The sequence below is a fragment of the Microtus oregoni genome, unplaced genomic scaffold (genome assembly GCF_018167655.1).
Source record: "Microtus oregoni isolate MIOR12 unplaced genomic scaffold, Mior012 000134F_ref0000037, whole genome shotgun sequence".
Lineage (NCBI taxonomy): Eukaryota > Metazoa > Chordata > Mammalia > Rodentia > Cricetidae > Microtus > Microtus oregoni.
In genome coordinates this window covers 1,759,836-1,778,789 of record NW_024544778.1, presented here as the reverse complement: position 1 = coordinate 1,778,789, position 18,954 = coordinate 1,759,836, and the positions used below count along the sequence as shown (strand labels likewise).

At 44.0% G+C, this 18,954-nt stretch overlaps 1 protein-coding gene across 1 annotated transcript in view; it reads left to right on the top strand.

Moving 5' to 3' along the window:
- The window catches only part of LOC121444592 (UDP-GlcNAc:betaGal beta-1,3-N-acetylglucosaminyltransferase-like protein 1), a 79,990-nt gene that overhangs the window by 15,872 nt on the left and 45,164 nt on the right, over positions 1–18,954 (top strand). Inside the window, exons 4-6 of the mRNA XM_041646433.1 lie at positions 4,805–4,869; positions 11,353–11,418; positions 18,426–18,521. Of these exons, the coding sequence (XP_041502367.1) occupies positions 4,805–4,869; positions 11,353–11,418; positions 18,426–18,521 (227 nt within the window). The remainder of the gene's footprint in view (positions 1–4,804; positions 4,870–11,352; positions 11,419–18,425; positions 18,522–18,954) is intronic.

Here is an 18,954-nt window from a genome sequence, read left to right as displayed (position 1 = left end):
GGCATACGCTACCACTACTTGGCCCCAGAGTCTCCTTATTGCTGCACTATTTTTTTTTTTTTTTTTTTTTTTTGCTTCAGGTGTAGAGCTGGTAAGTTACTTGCGGTGAGATGGTTACTTGTATCCAGTGTGGCTGCATTTGGAACATCTGTGATACTTTAAAGCACCTGGTACCCAAGTCTTGCCTAAGATGTTCTCACAGCGTCTGTCTGGAATAGAGTCCTGTTTCAGCACTGGAAGCGGTAGAAGTATTCCAGGACCTCTGAGAAAAACTTAGGGTTGAAAGCCAAGAGTAGCATGCTGTCTTAGCCAAGTTTCTGTTGCTATGATGAACACCATCAACAAAAACATCTTGGGGAGAAAAGGGTTTATTTCACCTTATAGCATACAGTCCATCACTGAGGGAGTCAGGGCGGGAACTCAAAAGTAGGAACCTAGAGGTAGAAATTAAAGCAAATACCATGGAGAAACACTCCTTACCTACTTGTACTTCCTGGTTCAGCAGTTCGCTGTCTTATACACTGCAGTACCACCTGACCAGGGGTGGTATCACCTACAGTAGGCTGAGCTACATCAGTGATCAGTCAAGAAAATGCCCCACAGGCCAATCTGATGGAGGCATTTTCTCAGTTGAGGTTCCCTTTTCTCTAGCTTATGACAAGTTGGGTGTCAAACCAGTACACACACACACACTGTTCCCATTTTGTTTATGTTGTCCAGATGGGGGTGGTTCATACAGCTCTAGTGTATTCTGAGAGCAGGCAGGGTTCCCATTAGAAAACTTGTGACAGCCTGGGTGCCTAGGACCTGCTGCTGCTAGGACCAACTTAGATCCAAGCCTGGTCTCTCAACAGCTTCCTTTGAGACTTTGGGGTACAGTTGTGTGGATGGAAGGTGGAGGGAACAGGTGGTGTGGGTGTACTTGTTATAATCTGGTGGCTGTCAGGAAGAGGAATAAGAGGAAGAGACAAACCTTGCCATTACCAACCTGGTGCTGCACGGATCCTTTCTGCTAGTGTTGCGTCCGGATGATTGCTTTCAGGAACATGGATAATAATATGGATGATAATGATGGTCCTGTGGCCTCAGGTCACCTAGTGATGTTTCCTCCCTTCCTTTCTTTCCCCACTACCTCTCATCATGTAGCCCAAGATGGCATCAGCTTTGAGTAGCCAACCCTCCGGCCTCAACCTTCTGGTATTATAGGCCTTTGCTACCGTGTTTGCTTTACTCGATTTTTAGAGTGTATATCACCATGAGCTTACACAGTTCTTATTTCATTCTTGGCTGGGGCTGTCATGGTTTCCCTCCCAATATCCAGACATCTAGGTAGCATGGAATACTGGGCCACAGTGTCTTCAGTACCTTAGGCCAAGCTCAGTCCTCAGGAAACGGTTTGCTAGCTTTCTGAAAGGAGCTTATACTTCACACCCTCCCAGTCTGAAAGCCTGCCCTGCTGATGTTACTTCCTTTTTCGGTCCCCGCTGTTTAGTTCATCTTGTGTTTGTTATTCTGGGTGAAGTACAGGGTAGATGTAAGTAGCTGAGGTCAGCTGCCAAGACTCAGCTGAACCTGTTCTGTCAAGACAAACCCAAGTGTTGCCTCATCATGGCTGTTTGAGGAAGCAGAATGGCGTGAACAATTCTTAAGACAGAATTTAAATAAAACTACTTCCTAGGGCAGAAGAGGCGGCTCCATCTGTAAAGCGTTTGTCTTGCAAGCATGAAGCCCCAAGTGTAATTCCTAGAACTTGTGTCAAAAAGCTGGGTGTGGTGGCTTGTTTGGAGGCCGGCAGATCCCGGGACAGCCAACTGAGCCTGTCTGGTGACATCCAGGTCTGCGAGAGACCTTGTCACACAGAAGATGGTAACATCTGAGGTGGTACAGTTCCAGCAGGCTCTTATCCCCACTCATCCAACCCTAACGTCTGGAAAATCTTAATATCTTCTGGAAATTATTTTCTAGTTTTATTATCTTTGAAGTAGAAAACTATGTATAGGTTATCACAGAATATACATTTCAACTTCTGAAATTCTGAAATAATGAATTTGTTTTTGAAACTAAATATTCCTTGATATACTTAAGAGAGGGGTTTTGCAACCTCTGTCATTGAATGGAAAGAGCATTTTGGTACTGATGTTCATTGTCACCACTGTAAAAACAGGTTTTGTCTTTCATAAAACACAAATGGCTTGTCACTGAGTGTCATTGTATCTGAATGCATCTGTCTATGATAAGGACATTATAGAACGAAGGACCCTAGGTAAAGTGCTGGGAGATGACATCACCTCATTATTGTCTGTGGGAAGTGAATGAGAATTCATGGCAGTTCTGTATGGCACAGTGGAATTTAGTTGGCTCTTAGGAAGGACATGTTTTCCTGTAATGTGTTAAGTAGAACGTGTTACCTTCATCTTTAACTAGCATAAATTCGAAGGTTCTGTTTTCAGAAATGCTGGGTTATTTGCAGTGGGGAGGACTAATTTTTTCGTTACATTCTCGTAACAACAGGAATGCACTTCATCATGTGACTTTTTACTAAGGGCAGAGTGAACCACAGCCCACTGCTCCTCTTCCAGGAGTGAGGAATGTTAATATCTCCATGGAGCTAGGTTTTTCCTGTTGGAACCATGGCAACCAGCTGCCCTTACAAAGGGACTGGCCTCCCCAAACATGGAACCCCCACGCACAAACATTTGACTTTCTTCAAGGCTGTAATATTAGAGCAAATTCCTTGTCTTTGCCAAACATAAGATTCATTGTGAGAATCTTCCAGCATTACACGGATTCAGTTTTTCTTGAAATCTGACTTTCCTTAAGCAACTTTTGTAGCAGAATTCTGTTAATTTCAGTGTGCTTGTGAGGAGTGTCATCTTGTTTTTGAGGTTCTCGGGAGGGTTTTATCCTGCATGCTTGCCCTGAGCCACAGGGATGGCTGGAGTTTCCTGGTGGTGGCAAACCTATCTCACAGTAGGAGGCATCACGTTACCTTTCTTGGTCATTTCCCCCTTTACTTTTATTTATGCCTATAGTTCATCAGAATCTGGTGCCGTTGCTAACTGGTTTGGACCGGCCAAATTCTAGGGATTAAGGGTAGAAATTAAACTGCTGTTTGGTATGAACCCTGCGGAAAGATGCTGCTTTGGGTTGGATCTTGGGGGCGTGAGTGAATGGGGCAGCTTCCCCGTGTCTTTGTCTTGCTTCTGAGTCATATCATTCCCCTCCCCCTTGGGGGAATGGGGGAGGGAGGTGCAACTCTTTTGTATTAATAGACCCTGTATAAGAGGCCTTTCTTACAGCAGAAAGTCGAGAGTGTCATAGTTAGCTCTAAATGCATGTTAGGGTGGTGTTCCCTCAGGACTGACAACTTTCTTCAGCTTGTCTTAACTTCAAATGCCAAAGAGATTTATTAGCTCAACTCTGTACACACCTGTTTTGCTTTGCGTGACTTTTCGCAGTGGCATCAAGACTTGTAACGATGTGGTTAACGTGATTCAGGTGTTGGTCGTCTCTTTTCCAGTAGAGTTCTCGTTCCTTAAAGCCCCATTAGTGCCCTCTTCTGGACTGAACACCTTTTAAGGGATCTGCCTTTAACACCCAGGCTGAGCTCCTGTCCCTTTCTGCACGGGGCCCCAAATTTCCAAGCCTTTGCAACTGTCCTTCCCATAGGGCAAATTTGAGCTGCGTTAGCCCAACTGTCAGCCCCTCCAGAAGTGGTTTGTTCTTCCATCCAAATCACGGCTACACCCAAGTCACCAGGTACTCTCCAGTGTTTGCCCTGCATTTTCCATTTCGTATTTATATCAGTTATAGCACAGTTCTTTCTGTAATGCTCTTTGTGGTGATTTTATCTTCCAAACTCTTGTGTGTTTTCAGCACATTTAGTTGTCACTGTGGATTTTTTTTGTTTGCTTTGGTTTTTATGTCTCGGATGTAATATCTTTGAAGGAAACTTTATAATATATATACTTTAATATCTATCTCCTGGGGATAAGGCATCGCCAGCCCCTGAAGCCCAGGCTAACCTGGCCTCTCCATCCAGGACAAGCACTTTCCTAGCTCTTAAGCCCAGAAGAACCTCTTTGCTCTGAGTTCTCTGTCCCCTGCAATCTCTGCTCTGGGTCTGAACTCTTTGCTCAGTAGTACAGTAAGGATCACCTATGATTCTGTGTGAGAGATCCTGGCCTCTTTCCACTGTCAAATAAGTTGTTTGTTTTTTTTTTTTAAATTTATTTATTTATTAAGGATTTCTGCAAAAAAAAATGTTTTTTTTATAATATGCATTTACTAACCCCAGCTGTGGGCTTTTAGGATGACTAATCGTGACTAAATAAAGTTCTGTTGGGTCTGTAGTAATCAGCGTTTGCTGCAGTCAGAGCTGAATATTCATGCTCGGGCAATGACCTGGGTTGGGTGGACACACTCAGGTGTCACAGATGTTAGCAGTCGCTTCATCTCACTAGGGACACAGCTAGCCATCCTTGAAGTATTCAAACTGAGGTATTTGCCAACCAGTCACACATAAGCAGGCAGACTTTTAGACTCTCCCCGAGGCTATTTTACTTTTACTTTAGTGTTGTTCTAGGTGCCTGTCGTCACTTATTGCTGGCATTCTCTGCTGTCATCAGTGAGCATGGGCATTACTTTCTCTTTACCTTCCTTTCATTCCTTCAAAATTATATCTAAAGTTTTTCTAGTAGTGTGAAGTGACCTTAGCTTTCTTGGAGTGTAAAATATAGTTTTATGCTCTTGAATGTTGAATTCTAAAAGAGCTATTTTCTCTCTCTTTTTTTTCTCCTAACAGTTGGATATTCTAAAAACCAAGCAATCGCACAGAGCACCGGGTCTTACCTTTGCTTTTTGGATTCAGTAAGTAACTCCCTGTTTTGTTGATAATGGCTTTGTGTAATATTGACCAAATAATGATTGTGAATTTTAGTATGGTTCTTAAAAATAAATTTGTCGACACGTTATGATGAATCTCAAAAGTCAAGTTTAATAGGTTGTTGCTATACGCTGCCGTAACAATTAACACTAAGTAAGATCATTTACAAATGTGAAACAGGACCACAGAATATAAACAACATTAACATAAGCATAGTACTAGCAAGCATGATCGTAAGAGATTAAAAACATGGAAACAGGTCCTGACAGCTAGAGCAAAATATGAAGCGGATTCGTGGGTGGGGGTCAGGAGTGGACCTAGCGGTGACAGGTAGACTTACACAGAATTTCAAATCAGTCAAAGTTATATTAAACTTTTAATTTGTAATCAGATTAAATTAGCAAGATACTTCCACAAAGTAAGTTTTCAAAATGTCAGTGTGAATTGGGACCACACTGATAGCGTGATTGTATATTTTATTCAGGAACTTAAAATGCTTGTGTTCTTGACTCCTGACTTTCACAATTGTTTATCATAACAAATTAGAAGCTGGTTACTGTGTGCTGAGCACTGATGGAGAGCACTAGCAGACCGTCAGAACTGTCACCTTTATGGGGCCTCCTCAGGAATAGGACACTTAGCTGCAGCAGATGAACAGAGACTGTATACAGATTGTGCTGTGCTTAGAAACCCTGACAGACTAAAGCAGAGCAAATCAGTTTGTCTTAAACAAATACAACTTTTATGTATCTAAATTATTCCATACGTTGGGTCCCTGGCTTCTTAGAAACATGCATACCAGGGCCCATGATATGTTGGCCACTGGTTTATACAGCTGTTACAAGTTTTGTTTCTGTCTCTCATTGGCTACTCCAGGTCCATGGAGGTAGGAAGGTCACATAGGCCAGGAGATGCAGCCTCCCTTTCATGCAAGGGACGGGAGGAGAACTGACCCACAGGGTTACCTTGGGAGGTCTGACATTTTGAAGTCAGAGTTCTGCATAGTGTTATCTTTATTGTATTTAGACAGCACGCTTGTAACTTGTTGAAGGCAGATGTTGCCAGTTGGACGAGGAAGTGTCTCTGTGATTTTTGTATTTGACCTGTCTGTTTTAGGCTGAAGTTATTTATAAAACAGCTTTGGTATTAGCCATGCAGAACCCACTTCAGCTGTAGGAAGCAAGTGGGGACTGTCGCTGTCTTTGGCCCAGTGCGTGTGTCTGGCAGAAAAGATCCATGTGGACTGCTGCTCTACTGAGCTTTGCCCTCAAGTTTTTGGCTCCACCTTCAGGTGCTTAGTTGTTCCCTTAAGCTGAAAACAGAAAGCAAGCTGTTCATTCTGAGCCTATGTGTAACTAGCTCTGGAAGCCATGACAGACAAGAAGGGGAGGGAAAACTGGGACCTGTGTCTCATATCTCACAATTGTCTCTTTGGTTAGTTTTCTCTTGCCTTATAGCTAGCTCCATGCAGGGAACTACAAATTTTCATGTGAGTGTGTCTATAATTTAGGTGGACTCGTGTTATTTTATAACAGGAGTCCACCTAAAAACCGGGCAGTGGTGACATACGCCTTTAATCCTAGCACTTGGCAACTCCCCATTTGTGTAGCCAAATAGCATGGCATCTGAATTGGCCATCTTCTTGAGGGGTATGAGCCCATAGCCCGGGATCCATGCTACTCCAGATAAGGTCTGCATTGGATGGTGAATCCTAGCAGAGGCCTGCAGAGTTGCAGGGCTGCAGAGATTCAGAGCTGAGGACAGGGCTCCTTCATCCTCCTCAAGGTTCTTTGGATGGAACAAACTGAAAGAGATGAAGTAGGACCATAGATATGTGACGGATCGTAGCGATGGGGGAAGCCCAGCACACTCGCGGTCACTTCCAGCCTAAAGTGATCCCAGGTTTATAGGCTGTTGCTGTATGGGAGGCTATGTGTGTAGTTTGAGAGGAAGGGAGGTAACATGTAGGAGAGCTTCTGGTTTGAGGAATAGTCACTGGGCCAGTGCATTTTGCTTGGCCCACGGAATAGCAGTGGATTGCCTGTGATTTTCTGTGCTGCTATCTGTCTGGTATGCTGACATCCCGTAGCTTCTACATCAGAAAAGTTTTATGTGGAATCCTCCGGGAAGGAACCACAGGTCCTGGAGAGAGATGAACCACATGGGGAGGAAGCCAGCTGTCGGTCAGACTCACTTTCTGAGGCTCCAGTGGGTCAGGGCCTGACAGCACTGACAGGGAAAACATAACAGGTCGGAGTGCTGTGGATTTACAAGCCCTTTGGCGTATGTAAATCGCCAAAAACTGTTTTTCAGAACAGGCTCAGGAGGTGCTGGGATTGTACATTAGTCCTCCATAGTTCAGTCCACAAGGTTATGCCTGACCAGGAACTTTCTTCCTAAGTTTTCACATCCCATCCAAACGCCAAACTCAGGCAGACTTAGTGTGTGTGTCCTCAGTGGCATTTGTTGGTGTCCCCAAGGCCTTTCTGCACTTAAGCATATCTCGCTCAGACTTCACAGGAAGCCTGTCTATCATTTATTCTCAGTTCTCTTGACTAGCAGGATTTCACCAGCTTTTTTTTATAACAGAATGGAAAAGCATTTCATTCTTACTTAATGCTTTTTTAAAGTTAAAAAGTGTGTGTGTAGCCGGGCGGTGGTGGCGCACGCCTTTAATCCCAGCACTCAGGAAGCAGAGGCAGGTGGAGTTCTGGGAGTTCTGGGAGTTCGAGGCCAGCCTTGTCTACAAGAACTAGTTCCGGGACAGGCACCAAAGCTACAGAGAAACCCTGTCTCGAAAAAAACCAACCCCCCCCCCCAAAAAAAAACCAAAAAAAAAAAAAACTGTGTGTGTGTATGTGTGTGTGTGTATACACACATCATGGTATAGTTGCCCAAGGAGGCCAAAAGAGGCTATTGGGTCTTGAGGAGCTGGAGTTACAGGTGGCTGTAAGCCATTTGATATGTTGGTGCTGGAAACTGAACTCAAGTTTTTAGAAACACAGAAAGAGCACCTGACTGTCTCTCCAGCCCATAAATACTCATTCTATGAGGCTTCCAATTTCTTCTCGCAGACTGCCCCGTCATTCCATAGTGGTGATTGCCTGTGCATAATTGTGGAATTTCAGCCCCTCTGGGAATTTTATGCACATCTAGGAATGCCAGTAATGATGGTTCAAATCATCTTCTCACTGAGAACTCCAGGTAATATTCCTTGGCATGAGCCCTGAGCTGAATGCACTCTGCTTTCACGGTTGGTGCTGACAGCATCTTGGATTTGGCCTGTTAGTCTCTCCTTTACAGTCCAAGTGCCAGCTGATTCCTATAAACCGATCAGAGTGGTCCTGCCCACAGAGGGAGTGGGAGCCAGCAGGTCAAGTTTGACTTCCATGAAGGGGAAACCGTCCCCTGCAGTAACACTTCTGACTCTTTATTGAAGTTCTCCTTTGCTTTCATTTAAAAAAAAAAAAAAAAAAACTTTCCATTCTCTAGCCTCTGGGCTACCTTCTTTTTCTGGTGGCTTCAGGAAAAGACCTATTTATATTACTGGTCACCGTGGTCTGTAACGTTTAGTACCTGCTTCTCTGTTAACTCTTTGGATTGAGTCTCTGTTCATCTTCCTTAGCTTCTCAGCCATTTGGCCAGGCCAGTGAGTGTATTGATTTCATTCTCTCTTTGCTCTTACTGTAGTTGTTGACTCTGAACAGCAGAAGTGGTAGAAATCATATTTGAATGTTCTTTAGGCTCTTGAGAGCCAAGCAGGACTGACCATTTATGCTTTTTGTATAGCTCCCCTAAACTGTAAAATTAGAGCCTTGGTTAATTCCATGTGTATTAGGAAGAAACCAGAAGTTGAACAGTAAAGTCGTGGGGGGGTGGGGGGGGTGGAGGGTGTGGTCATGTGTATGCGTGTGTGCAAGAGAGGAGGATGGGAGAATTGGTCTCAGTCCACTGATAAAAGTGCTCCTCTTTCTCTCTCTCAGATCCACCTTCACAGACATAAGCATCTTGCCTCTTTTCCAGGCAGCCTTTAGGCCAGTCAAGTCAAGACATAGAATTAATCGTCATGTGTGTGTCCACCCTTTGATAACATGGCGTGTGTACACCTCTCCTTCCACAGCACCTGGGTCCAGCCAGAGTTAGGTGGTTCTGTAATACACTGTGCGGCTGTGCTGCTTATGACTGAACATATACAGTCTCTTCGTCAGAGAGTCCTAGTCTTCAGTTGATGTACCCAAAACTGAAATAGGGGAATGAAAGGAAGGAAACAAAGATGTTTACCTAATGTGTTTGTAACAAAATAAGGTGGAAATGTATTGGAACTTTGATAGCCTCATTTCTGTAATGGGTCACATGGTCATAGTTATTATAACGGCTCTCCAAGTCCACGTAGTGGGGAATGCAAGCAGAGCTGCTCACCAGGACAAAAGAGCAGATACAGCATCCTTTCACATACTTAAATTCAACCCTAGGAAAGTTGGCTTCGTTGTTTATTAAGTGCACACATAATGAAAAAAATAAGAAAGGACAGTGGAGCCCCAAAAGCCCAAACCGAGGTCACTCGGAACAGGAAGTTGCTGGAAGCAGCATCAAGGCAGATTCCCAAAGTGTTGGCAATAGGCAATTCTTTCTGTCTCCGTCCATAATTCTCTGTCTCATAATCGTTTATGAAGCCCCTCAGTGGAGTTGCTTCTTTGCCTGGAAGGCGACTAACACCTTTATTCTGGAAACTGTCTGGGCCATTTGTCATGCTGCCTGAATCGTGCTGTTGTGATTTCTTATTAGCCTTAATCACAGAACACGATCAAACCAAGAGACTCTTTTTTAAAAAAAATATTTATTATTATGTATACAATACTCTGTGTGTGTATGCCTGCAGGCCAGAAGAGGGCACCAGACCCCATTTACAGATGGTTGTGAGCCACCATGTGGTTGCTGGGAATTGAACTCAGGACCTTTGGAAGAGCAGGCAATGCTCTTAACCTCTGAGCCGTCTCTCCAGCCCCCCAAGAGACTCTTTAAGAAATTTCCTGCACTCTATACTTCCTAGTCCTTTGTAGAGAAGTCATCTGCATCCCCCAGGAGTCTGGGTCAGCCACCTTCGCATGCACCCTAACTCATTTCTTTATCTGTTTGTTTATGGGCATAAGGAGTCCAGAGTGGCAAGTGGCCCCTTAATTTCTGGTCCAGTTATTGTAGCATTATTTTATAAGTATTTCCCCTGTCACCTACTCCCACACCCTTTTAAATATTTAAATCTTTGTTGATTATTCGTCCTCTGAAAATACCTTATTTTACTATGAAGTGAAGTATTCCTGCAGGAAAATGCACAAAACCTTATATTGTGGAACATATATAAGGAGCTTCCTATTGCCAGCATCTCAGGAATCAGCCACGATGTGGCATCCTGCTGCACAAATTCTAACTATTCTTAATAATAAAAACCCAGAGTCAGATATTGGGTGAATGCTGAAAGATCAGAGAAGAAAAGGACCTGGCCACTAGAGAGACCTTTTACCTCTACCAAATCCTCGGACCAGAGTGGACATGATCCTGTCCCCACCAATTCTCAGACTGAATGTATTGGGCTCCTATCTCCTCCCACCACCTTGTATTCCTCTCTCCACCTTCCTAGTGCTGGGATTAAAGACTGTGACTCCCAAGTACTGGGATTAAAGGTGTGAGCCACCACCTGGCTCTGTTTTTCTTTTAGACTGGATCAGTATTGTGTAGCCCAGGGTGGCCTTGAGCTCACAGAGATCCCTCTGTCTCTGCATCCCCGAGTGCTGGGATTAAAGTGTGTGCCACCACTGTCTGGCCTCTATGGCAAACTAGTGGCTTAGCTCCACACTCTGATCTTCGGGCACATTTTGTTAGATCACAAATAAAATATCAAAAATATCACCACAGCTTCCAGCAACTTCCTGTTCCAAGTGACCTCAGTGGGCTTTTGGGGCTCCATGGTCCTTTCTTTTCCTTATTTTTTTTTATTATGTGTGCACTTAATAAGTAACGTGGTCTACTTTCCTACGGTTGAATTTAAGTATGTGAAGTGATACTGTATCTGTTTTTTGTCCTGGATTTGCTGATCAGCGCAGCTGTGACTGCATTCCCCACTGAGTGATCTTTGAGAATAATATTGGATGTAGCTTGTTTCTCCATTTGAAATTCTTGACTTGGATGTTCCATGTCTGGAAAGTGCTGTCCAAATCTAACTTGGATAGAGGACCTTTTCTACGCAGATGGTAACAGTGCTAAGTCTTAGGAAATCTGCACCTTCATCCTGAGCTACGCTTTGACTGCCAGAATTCTTTTTCCCACCAGTCACATAGTTGCTTTTCTTTGATGACCAAAGAGCTTGGTTTATGAACATCTGAGTTGCCTATGCTGTTGTGTTCATGGACTGTGTGCCTTTCTTACTACGTTGGGGTTGCTTTATATTAATATAAAACGTGCTCTTTACACAGGACGATGTCATGATGCCCCAGAGAGTGAGGCTGCAGTATGAAGCTGCCGTGCAGCACCCAACGAGTGTGAGTACAACACCTTTTCTGTGTTGTTGCCATCTTTAATGGAATGCTAGTCTTTTTATTTTAGAGATTTTATTCCTTGGGATTAGAAAGACTGTTTATAGTCAGTCAAATTGGGGAGATTTGTGACTGCCATGTTTCTGAGCCTTTAAGGGTATAAACGTGTTTCTGGCTAGTGGCAACAAGAGTAGGAACCAGATGCAAAACTACCTTGCTGCCTATAGAAGTGTAAGGTGTTCTTTTGAGAGAATGCCACTAAGTGAGATCAGAATTCTTAATTTCATCAAAGAAAAGAATTTCTTGGGCTAGAGAGATGGCTCAGAGGTTAAGCGCACTGGCTACTCTTCCAGAGGACCTGAGTTCAATTCCCAGCAACCGCATGGTGGCTCACAGCCATCTATAATGAGATCTTTTCTGACATGTAGGCAGACATGCCCACAGCACATTGTATACATAATAAATAATCTAAAAAAAAAAAAAAGAATCAATTTGAAAAAAACAAAACATCAAAAAAAAAAGAACTTCAGGACAAGTCAGTATGAAGTAAAGGAGTTTATTAAGAAGGGATTTTTAACATAGATTTAAGCAGAGTATTAATAGACAAGTATTTAGGAAAAGATACCATACCCCCAAGTACGGGCATAGACTTCTCAAGAGAGTCACTTAAGGATCTTATCATAGCTATACAAAGCTGGGCCGTGGTGGCACACGTCTTTAATCCCAGCACTCGGGAGGCAGAGGCAGGCAGATCTGAGTTCGAGGCCGGCCTGGTCTACAGAGCGAGTTCTATCAAGGACAGCCATGGCTATGCAGAGAAACCATCTTGAAAAACAAAACAAAATCACTGTACATATAATTTTGATGACTTCTGAAGCTACATTCTTTAAAGGATTCTAAGAAATTCTTTTTTCTTTGCTGTTTTGTTTCTTTTATAAATGAGATCAGAGAGGGTAGTTTCTGCGGTACGTTGGACAGGATTAAAGGGTAATAAGGTAAAACCATAGGTCAGAAGAGTTGAAGGAATCTTTTATATATTAGGTTACAAGGAGTTAAGACATGTTTTTACTGTAAACAAAGTTTACACTCTTGTGAGAGTCTTAGAAAATTGACGTTTTATAGCTGGAGAAGGGAAAGTAGTAGCCAAATGCAGCAGGGTCAATAACATGCTTAGGCCTCAAGCATGATCTGTTATCATGTTATAATACTCTTACTTGAAATAAAAAGAAATTGACCCTATGTAGTTAACCTCCACAGGAGATTTTTTTTCCAATTATACTGGAATTCTTGACTCTCAACTAGAGAAAGACTTCAAGCAAAAACTCCTTCCTAAGCAAAGGGCTCCTTTCTATGTGCCTTTGATGTCCACTGTCTTTCTATCCTGTTACCGTTTTGGGAAGCCGTTGTCACTTTGAAACAGAAAAGACAGATTTCTTTCTTCCTCCCCTCCTCCTCTCCGTCCCTCTCTCTATTGCTTGCTTTATGATGCAGTGGTTATCCTCTGCCATGTAGCCACTCGCCCAGGACAGGGTGTTGCTTCCTACCAGGGAGTTCAACTCCATGTAAAGTCAAGTCGGACTACAGTGGCCTTTATTTCCATATTACACTGGTCCATTCGGAGGGGAAAGGACACTAAGCAACCTTCCCAAAGCATACTTTGAGACATTCAGATCAACCTTTTACCATCAGGGCAGCTGGTTATCCTCCCGCTGCTTTCACTAAGTCGGCACCTTTTACTTATTTCTCCCCTCCCCTCCCTTTGATCCTGATGTACAAACACAGACCTCAGACCCCACTCCTGGAGTAGGGAGTTCCCGATTCTTTTTGTTGTGGTTTGTTGAGACAGGGTTTCTTTGTGTAACAGTCCTAGCTCTCGAACTTGCTCTGTAGACCAGGCTGGCCTTGAACTCACAAAGATCCGCTTGCCTCTGTCTCCTGAGTGCTGGGATTAAAGGCCTGTGCCGCCACCACCCAGCTATCCCTATCCTATTTCAAGTCAGAGGCTGAAGACTTATGTGCCCTGAGCTGGGGTTGCTGATGCTGTGGAGGACACCTGTAAGATAAGAGGACATGCCTTGGTTGCTCCTGAGAGGTCTCTGGCAGAGGATAGTACCCTTATATCCCCTGAGGCAGCTCTGTGATTCTTGGGGGTGGGAGTTGTTCCAGGTAGGGATGTGCCCGTATCAGTCCCTATTACTCTGCCTGCCTCACCAGTCTTCCCAAGCCCGTCCTACCCAGCCTACCTTTGAGGCTGCTTCTGACGCTTCAGCCACTTTTGTCTGCATAGAGGGTAGATGTTGAACTTTACCCTGGGAGATCTCAGAACCTCTTCTATTATAGAATTTTAAGGCAGGGACACGAGCTACTCTGCCCATGTAGGCAGTAGTGTGTGATCATGTGCACTGCCCTCCTCGGAGCAGAGGGCATCAATGTAACCACCTTCACCATGGTTACCAAAGGTTCTGGGGGACTCGGACCCACAGGGTGTGTGCAGGACTTCTGTGTGCAGTGTGTTTCAGCAAGAGAAAGGAAGATCTGTAGCCTTCATTGTGTCCCGAAAGGGTCATGAGTAAACAAAGCTGAAGAGCCACAAATCACAGTGTTCAGTGACCACAGACTCTAGAAGTCGCTTTTCTAAAGTTCAAAAGCATAGAATATTCCACCCCCCCACCCCCTTCAATTGGGAAAGATGTCAGGAGATGGCCAGCAGTGTCTGGCAGCATGCGGCTGTCATGGAGCGAATGGGAACTCCATTTACATCAGGCAATGTCGTCCTTTGGCTCCCCAGGGTGGGAATCACTAGGTCTCACCCAACAGTTCAGGGTTTGCTACCCCAGTCGCCAGAGATACTGGCAGGTATCCTCATCATCTGGAGAATTTTCTGGTGTGGTCTGTTTGTTAGGAGTAAAATAAACTTCCGTGCTGTGTCTGTGAAGGGAACACAAGGGATAGAATTTCCAGAAGTTCCTCTGGAGTGCCTGCCTGCCAGATGATGTTTGTTGTGGAAGTCAGGGGATGAAGGACAAGCCCTGCTCTGAATTGAGCCTGCTTGCTGCCCGACTCAGTAGGACATGTTCGTCTGTGCTTTGCCTGTCCTGACGGTCGTGCTGAAATCAAGGCACATGAACCTGTCTCTGCCCCAGCAGAGAAAAGCTGTCTGGGGCTGGGGCTCCAGTTCTCCTGAAAGATACTGTATGCTTTACTCAGAAGTGAGAGTTTCCAGTTATTATAATATTATATATGCTGGAAACATGTAAGGAATTCTGTAACACGTATTGACATTTTAGATAGCTGTTTTCAGATGTTTTAATCCCTTTCATTTCTACCCAAAGCTAAAACTAAGCAGATTGGCTGCATTAATGAACTGAATTCTGCGGTTTTTGTGCCATTCATTCATTGAAATGAGCTGTGGTATTTAGAGATGTTCAGGAATTAAAAAAAAACTGTCAGTTTCTGTTATAGTTAAGTCAGCCTTGACGAGTTAAAGCATTTTAATATATTGCTTAAAGTTCTAGATTATGACTTTTCCTGTCATCCTCACTGAGTTCTCAGATGCTCCGTCCAGCATCCAGTAGACAACCTTGTGCTGCGTTTTGCTCCCAGCCTTAGAGTCTGGTGAAGAACTTCTTTCTCTTCTTGACTCAGGACCGTTGGCTCTGTAACACAAAATTAGCCTGAGAAGAAGCGGTTACTGGGATTCTGGGTTTAAAATCATGGCTTACGAAGTCCTAATCTGTAGTTGCTGGTTGGTGGCTATGTTGATTATTATGCTTAGTTTGTTCAGAAGGAATGAAATGAATGTTGGCAGTCTGTCCCTGCCCTGTTGTTACTTCCTTGAGGCCATTTACAAGAAAAACCACTTACTTAGTAAGGGAAGACCCCTGATGGCAGCTGGGATAATGTGTCCCATTGTTTGAATCACTGCAGAATTCTTGGATTTTATGTTTGGGGCATTATTAGAAGCTCTAAATGTAATTTATTATTGTCATTAATTCCTATCCTCAGTCTCCTGAACCTTTGCAACCTAAACAGTTCTGGAGCTGATAGGAGAATGTGGGAAGCCTCATGCTTGCTCTGCAGGATCCTCGGGTTGTCACAAGGGGCCTTCCCACTGGATTCCTGAGCAGAGGCATGGAGGGAAGGGTGGTGGTAAGCGGGTGAAGACAGGAAAATCACATCATCCCACTTGTGTGGCCCACTATAGACAAGCATGGTGGTGAGTGGTGTACAAATAAACACTAGATGGCTGATAGTTCTCTTTGGAATCCTTGTACTTAGGCTGTGTGGGTGTCTGCTGAATCCAGTAGGCTGCAGAAATCAAACTCAATGTTAGAAGTAGGCACAAGAACATCTGTCACAAGCACTAAGCATAGATGAGTTGAGGAACCACCAGCCTTCCTCTCCCAGGGTCTACCTCTACAGAGTAAACTTTCTCATCCCCCAGTTCAGGCAGTAGCCTCAAAGACAGCAGAGCTAACATTTTCTATCCGTTCCAATCCATATCTTTGAACTCTTACCTACAGATGAGACAGGAACTTTCCTACAGCTATAGTCTCACTGATCCTCATTTAACCTGTAAGGTAGGAGCTTCCCCCATAAGTGGACTTTTCTTTCCTACCAGCCAGTTCCCGACTAACCACACAGAGACTTATTAATTATAAAGCTCGCCTGATGACTCAGGCTTATTACTAACTAGCTCTTACATTTTAAATTGACCCATATTTCTTATCTATGGTCTGCCACACGGTGGTACCTGTTTTCAATATGGCAACTTCATCTCCTGCTTCCTCTGTGTCTCCTGTTGACACCTCAGACTCCTCCTTCTCCCAGCATTCTCTTAGTCCAGTTCTACTGCCTAACTTTATCCTGCCTGGCTATAGGCCAGTCAGCTTTTTTATTAAGTAAGCCAATCACAGTGACATATATTCACACAGTGTAAAGGAATATTCCACATTCCCCCCAGCTATATGGTCTTACTGGATACTTGTGAGGTAAGAGGTCACCCAAAAGTCGAGTCTTTCACTAACCTTCATTTACCCTGTGAACCTAGGACTTCACCCCTAAGTAGAGTCTCAGTGACCTTCATCTTCTTGGTAATGTAGGACCCTTATCCCAAGGACAGCCTCACCAACCCTTGCCTACTTGGTAACATGAAAGCTTTACTTTCACTTTGGGTATATGTAGTCGGAGGCCGCTTGTTTTTTTTCCTGGCTGCCCAGACTCCCAAAATAATCATACAGAAACTATATTATTTAAATCACTGCTTGGCCAATCACTTAAGTGTATTGCTAGTTAGCTCTTACATCTAATATTAACCCATTTCCAGTATTTTATATTTTACTACGAGGCTTGTGGCCTACCGGCAAGGTTTCAGCTTGTCTGTCTCTGGCGGCGGCTCCATGGCTTCTCTAAATTCCACCTTTCTTCTTCTAGCATTCAGTTTAGTTTTCCCCGCCTAGCTCTGTTCTGCCCTGCTCTGCTATAGGCTCAAGACAGCTTCTTTATTAGCCAGTGGTATTCACAGCATACAGAAGGGAATCCCACCTAGCAAAGCAAGAGCTTCACTGTAGCACAAATCATAAAAACCCAGAGAAAGATACTGGGGTTCAACCTGAAGGTCAGGAAAGCAAAGCAGCTTAGCCAATAGAGAGCTCCTACCTCCGTGAAATCTTCAGAGTAAAAGGGAGCAAGTTCCTGTCTTATCTTCCTTTTTAGGGCTGGTATTAAAGGCATGGACCACCACTGCCCGGCCTCTATGACTAAATAGTGTGGCTCCTGGTATTAAAGTTGTGTGCCACCACTGCCTGGCCCATGACTGACTAATGTGTTCTGATCTTCAGACAAGCTGTTATTAAAATGTAAATGAAGAATCACTATATTTCTGGGCAAAGTCTTGAGCATACATATGGTGGGAGCTTTGCTCCTAAGTAGAATTTCACTGACTGTTGTCTACCCAGCTACGCATGAGCATCAACTCAACTGCAGTTTCACCGATTCTTTTTCATTGTGTGAGGCATGAACTTCAACCCCTAGCAAACCAGCCCCAAATGTACTAGTGATTTTTCTGTTGCTGTGACCATGACCGAGGCAACTTAGGACAGAAAGAGCTAATTGTGGCTTATGGCTCTAGAGAGATCGTGTTGCGGGGGAGACAGCAGCAGGTAACGGGCATGGCATCTGGTGCAGGAAGGTGAGGGATCACATTCTCAAGTGCAAGTGTGAAGCAGAGCGTGAACTGAAATAGAATAAGGCTTTAAACCCTCAGAACCCACCCCTAGTGACATACTTCCAGCAAGTTCATACCTCCTAAACATGTCCAAATAGTGCCACCAACTGGAGGCCAAGTATTCAAATGCCTGAACGTATTAGGGCCGTTTTCATTCAGACCCCCACACCAACCCTGTTCTTCCCACAACACGGAAGCTTTATCCCAGGTCCACTGTCACCACCCGTGACATAAGAATACTTGTCAGAGTGTTGTCAGTGGTTGTTCATGTGTTCCCGGCCGCTCTGACTTGAAACAGTCACACAGAAACTATATTATTTAAATCACTGCTTGGCTAATCACTTAACATGTATTTCTGGCTAACACTTATATCTTGTTTTTTAACATTTTATTTATTTATTTATTTTAAAGATTTATTTATTTATTATGTATACAACATTCTGCCTCCATGTATGCCCGCATGCCAGAAGAGGGCACCAGATCTCATTACAGATGGTTGTGAGCCACCATGTGGTCGCTGGGAATTGAACTCAGGATCTCTGGAAGAGCAGCCAGTGCTCTTAACCACTGAGCCATCTCTCCAGCCCCATTTATATCTTAAGTTAACACTTTTCTGTTAGTCTGTGTATCAACACGAGGCTGTGGCTTACCAGCAAGGGTCTGTCTAGCGGCATTCTGTTCTCTCTTCCTCCTGATGCCAAGGATTTTTGCTTGAATCGGCCCCCAATCCTTGGATTTCACACTTATTTACAAAACCTTAAAATCTTTTTGTTGTTGTTTTTCACAGATCATAGGATGCCAAGTGAGGAGAGACCCCCCAGACTCTACAGAGCGATACACACGTTGGATCAACCAGTTGACATCGGGTCAGCTGTTGACACAGGTGACAACCACTGGGTGTTTGATCTTTTATAGGCTCAAGGTTAGAGTCCTCTGGGACCATGTCCAACTTCTTGACATATCCTGTCAGGGTTGGGCTTTGTAACTTCGGTCATCTACACACTATTAACTAGACAATGTCTAGTTGCTTTGAGCTTTGATGGGTCAGGTCAGTGTAGGACATTATCTCAAGTACTGGTTGCTCAGAATCCAAAGAAAGCATTTTACTCTGCAGTGTGTCCTTAACGTGGCCCAGGTGGATAAGCATAACATTGGCAGCCACAGTGGCTCCAGAATCAAATACACAGTTGCTTTAGCAGTGGACAGAGAGTGGCTGTGTATGAAGAGTATATGTAGAGGTAGAAGGATGGCTATAATTCTGGTATGCAGGTGTGAGGACAGACACAGTTTCACCTAGTAGATACTGACTTAGACCT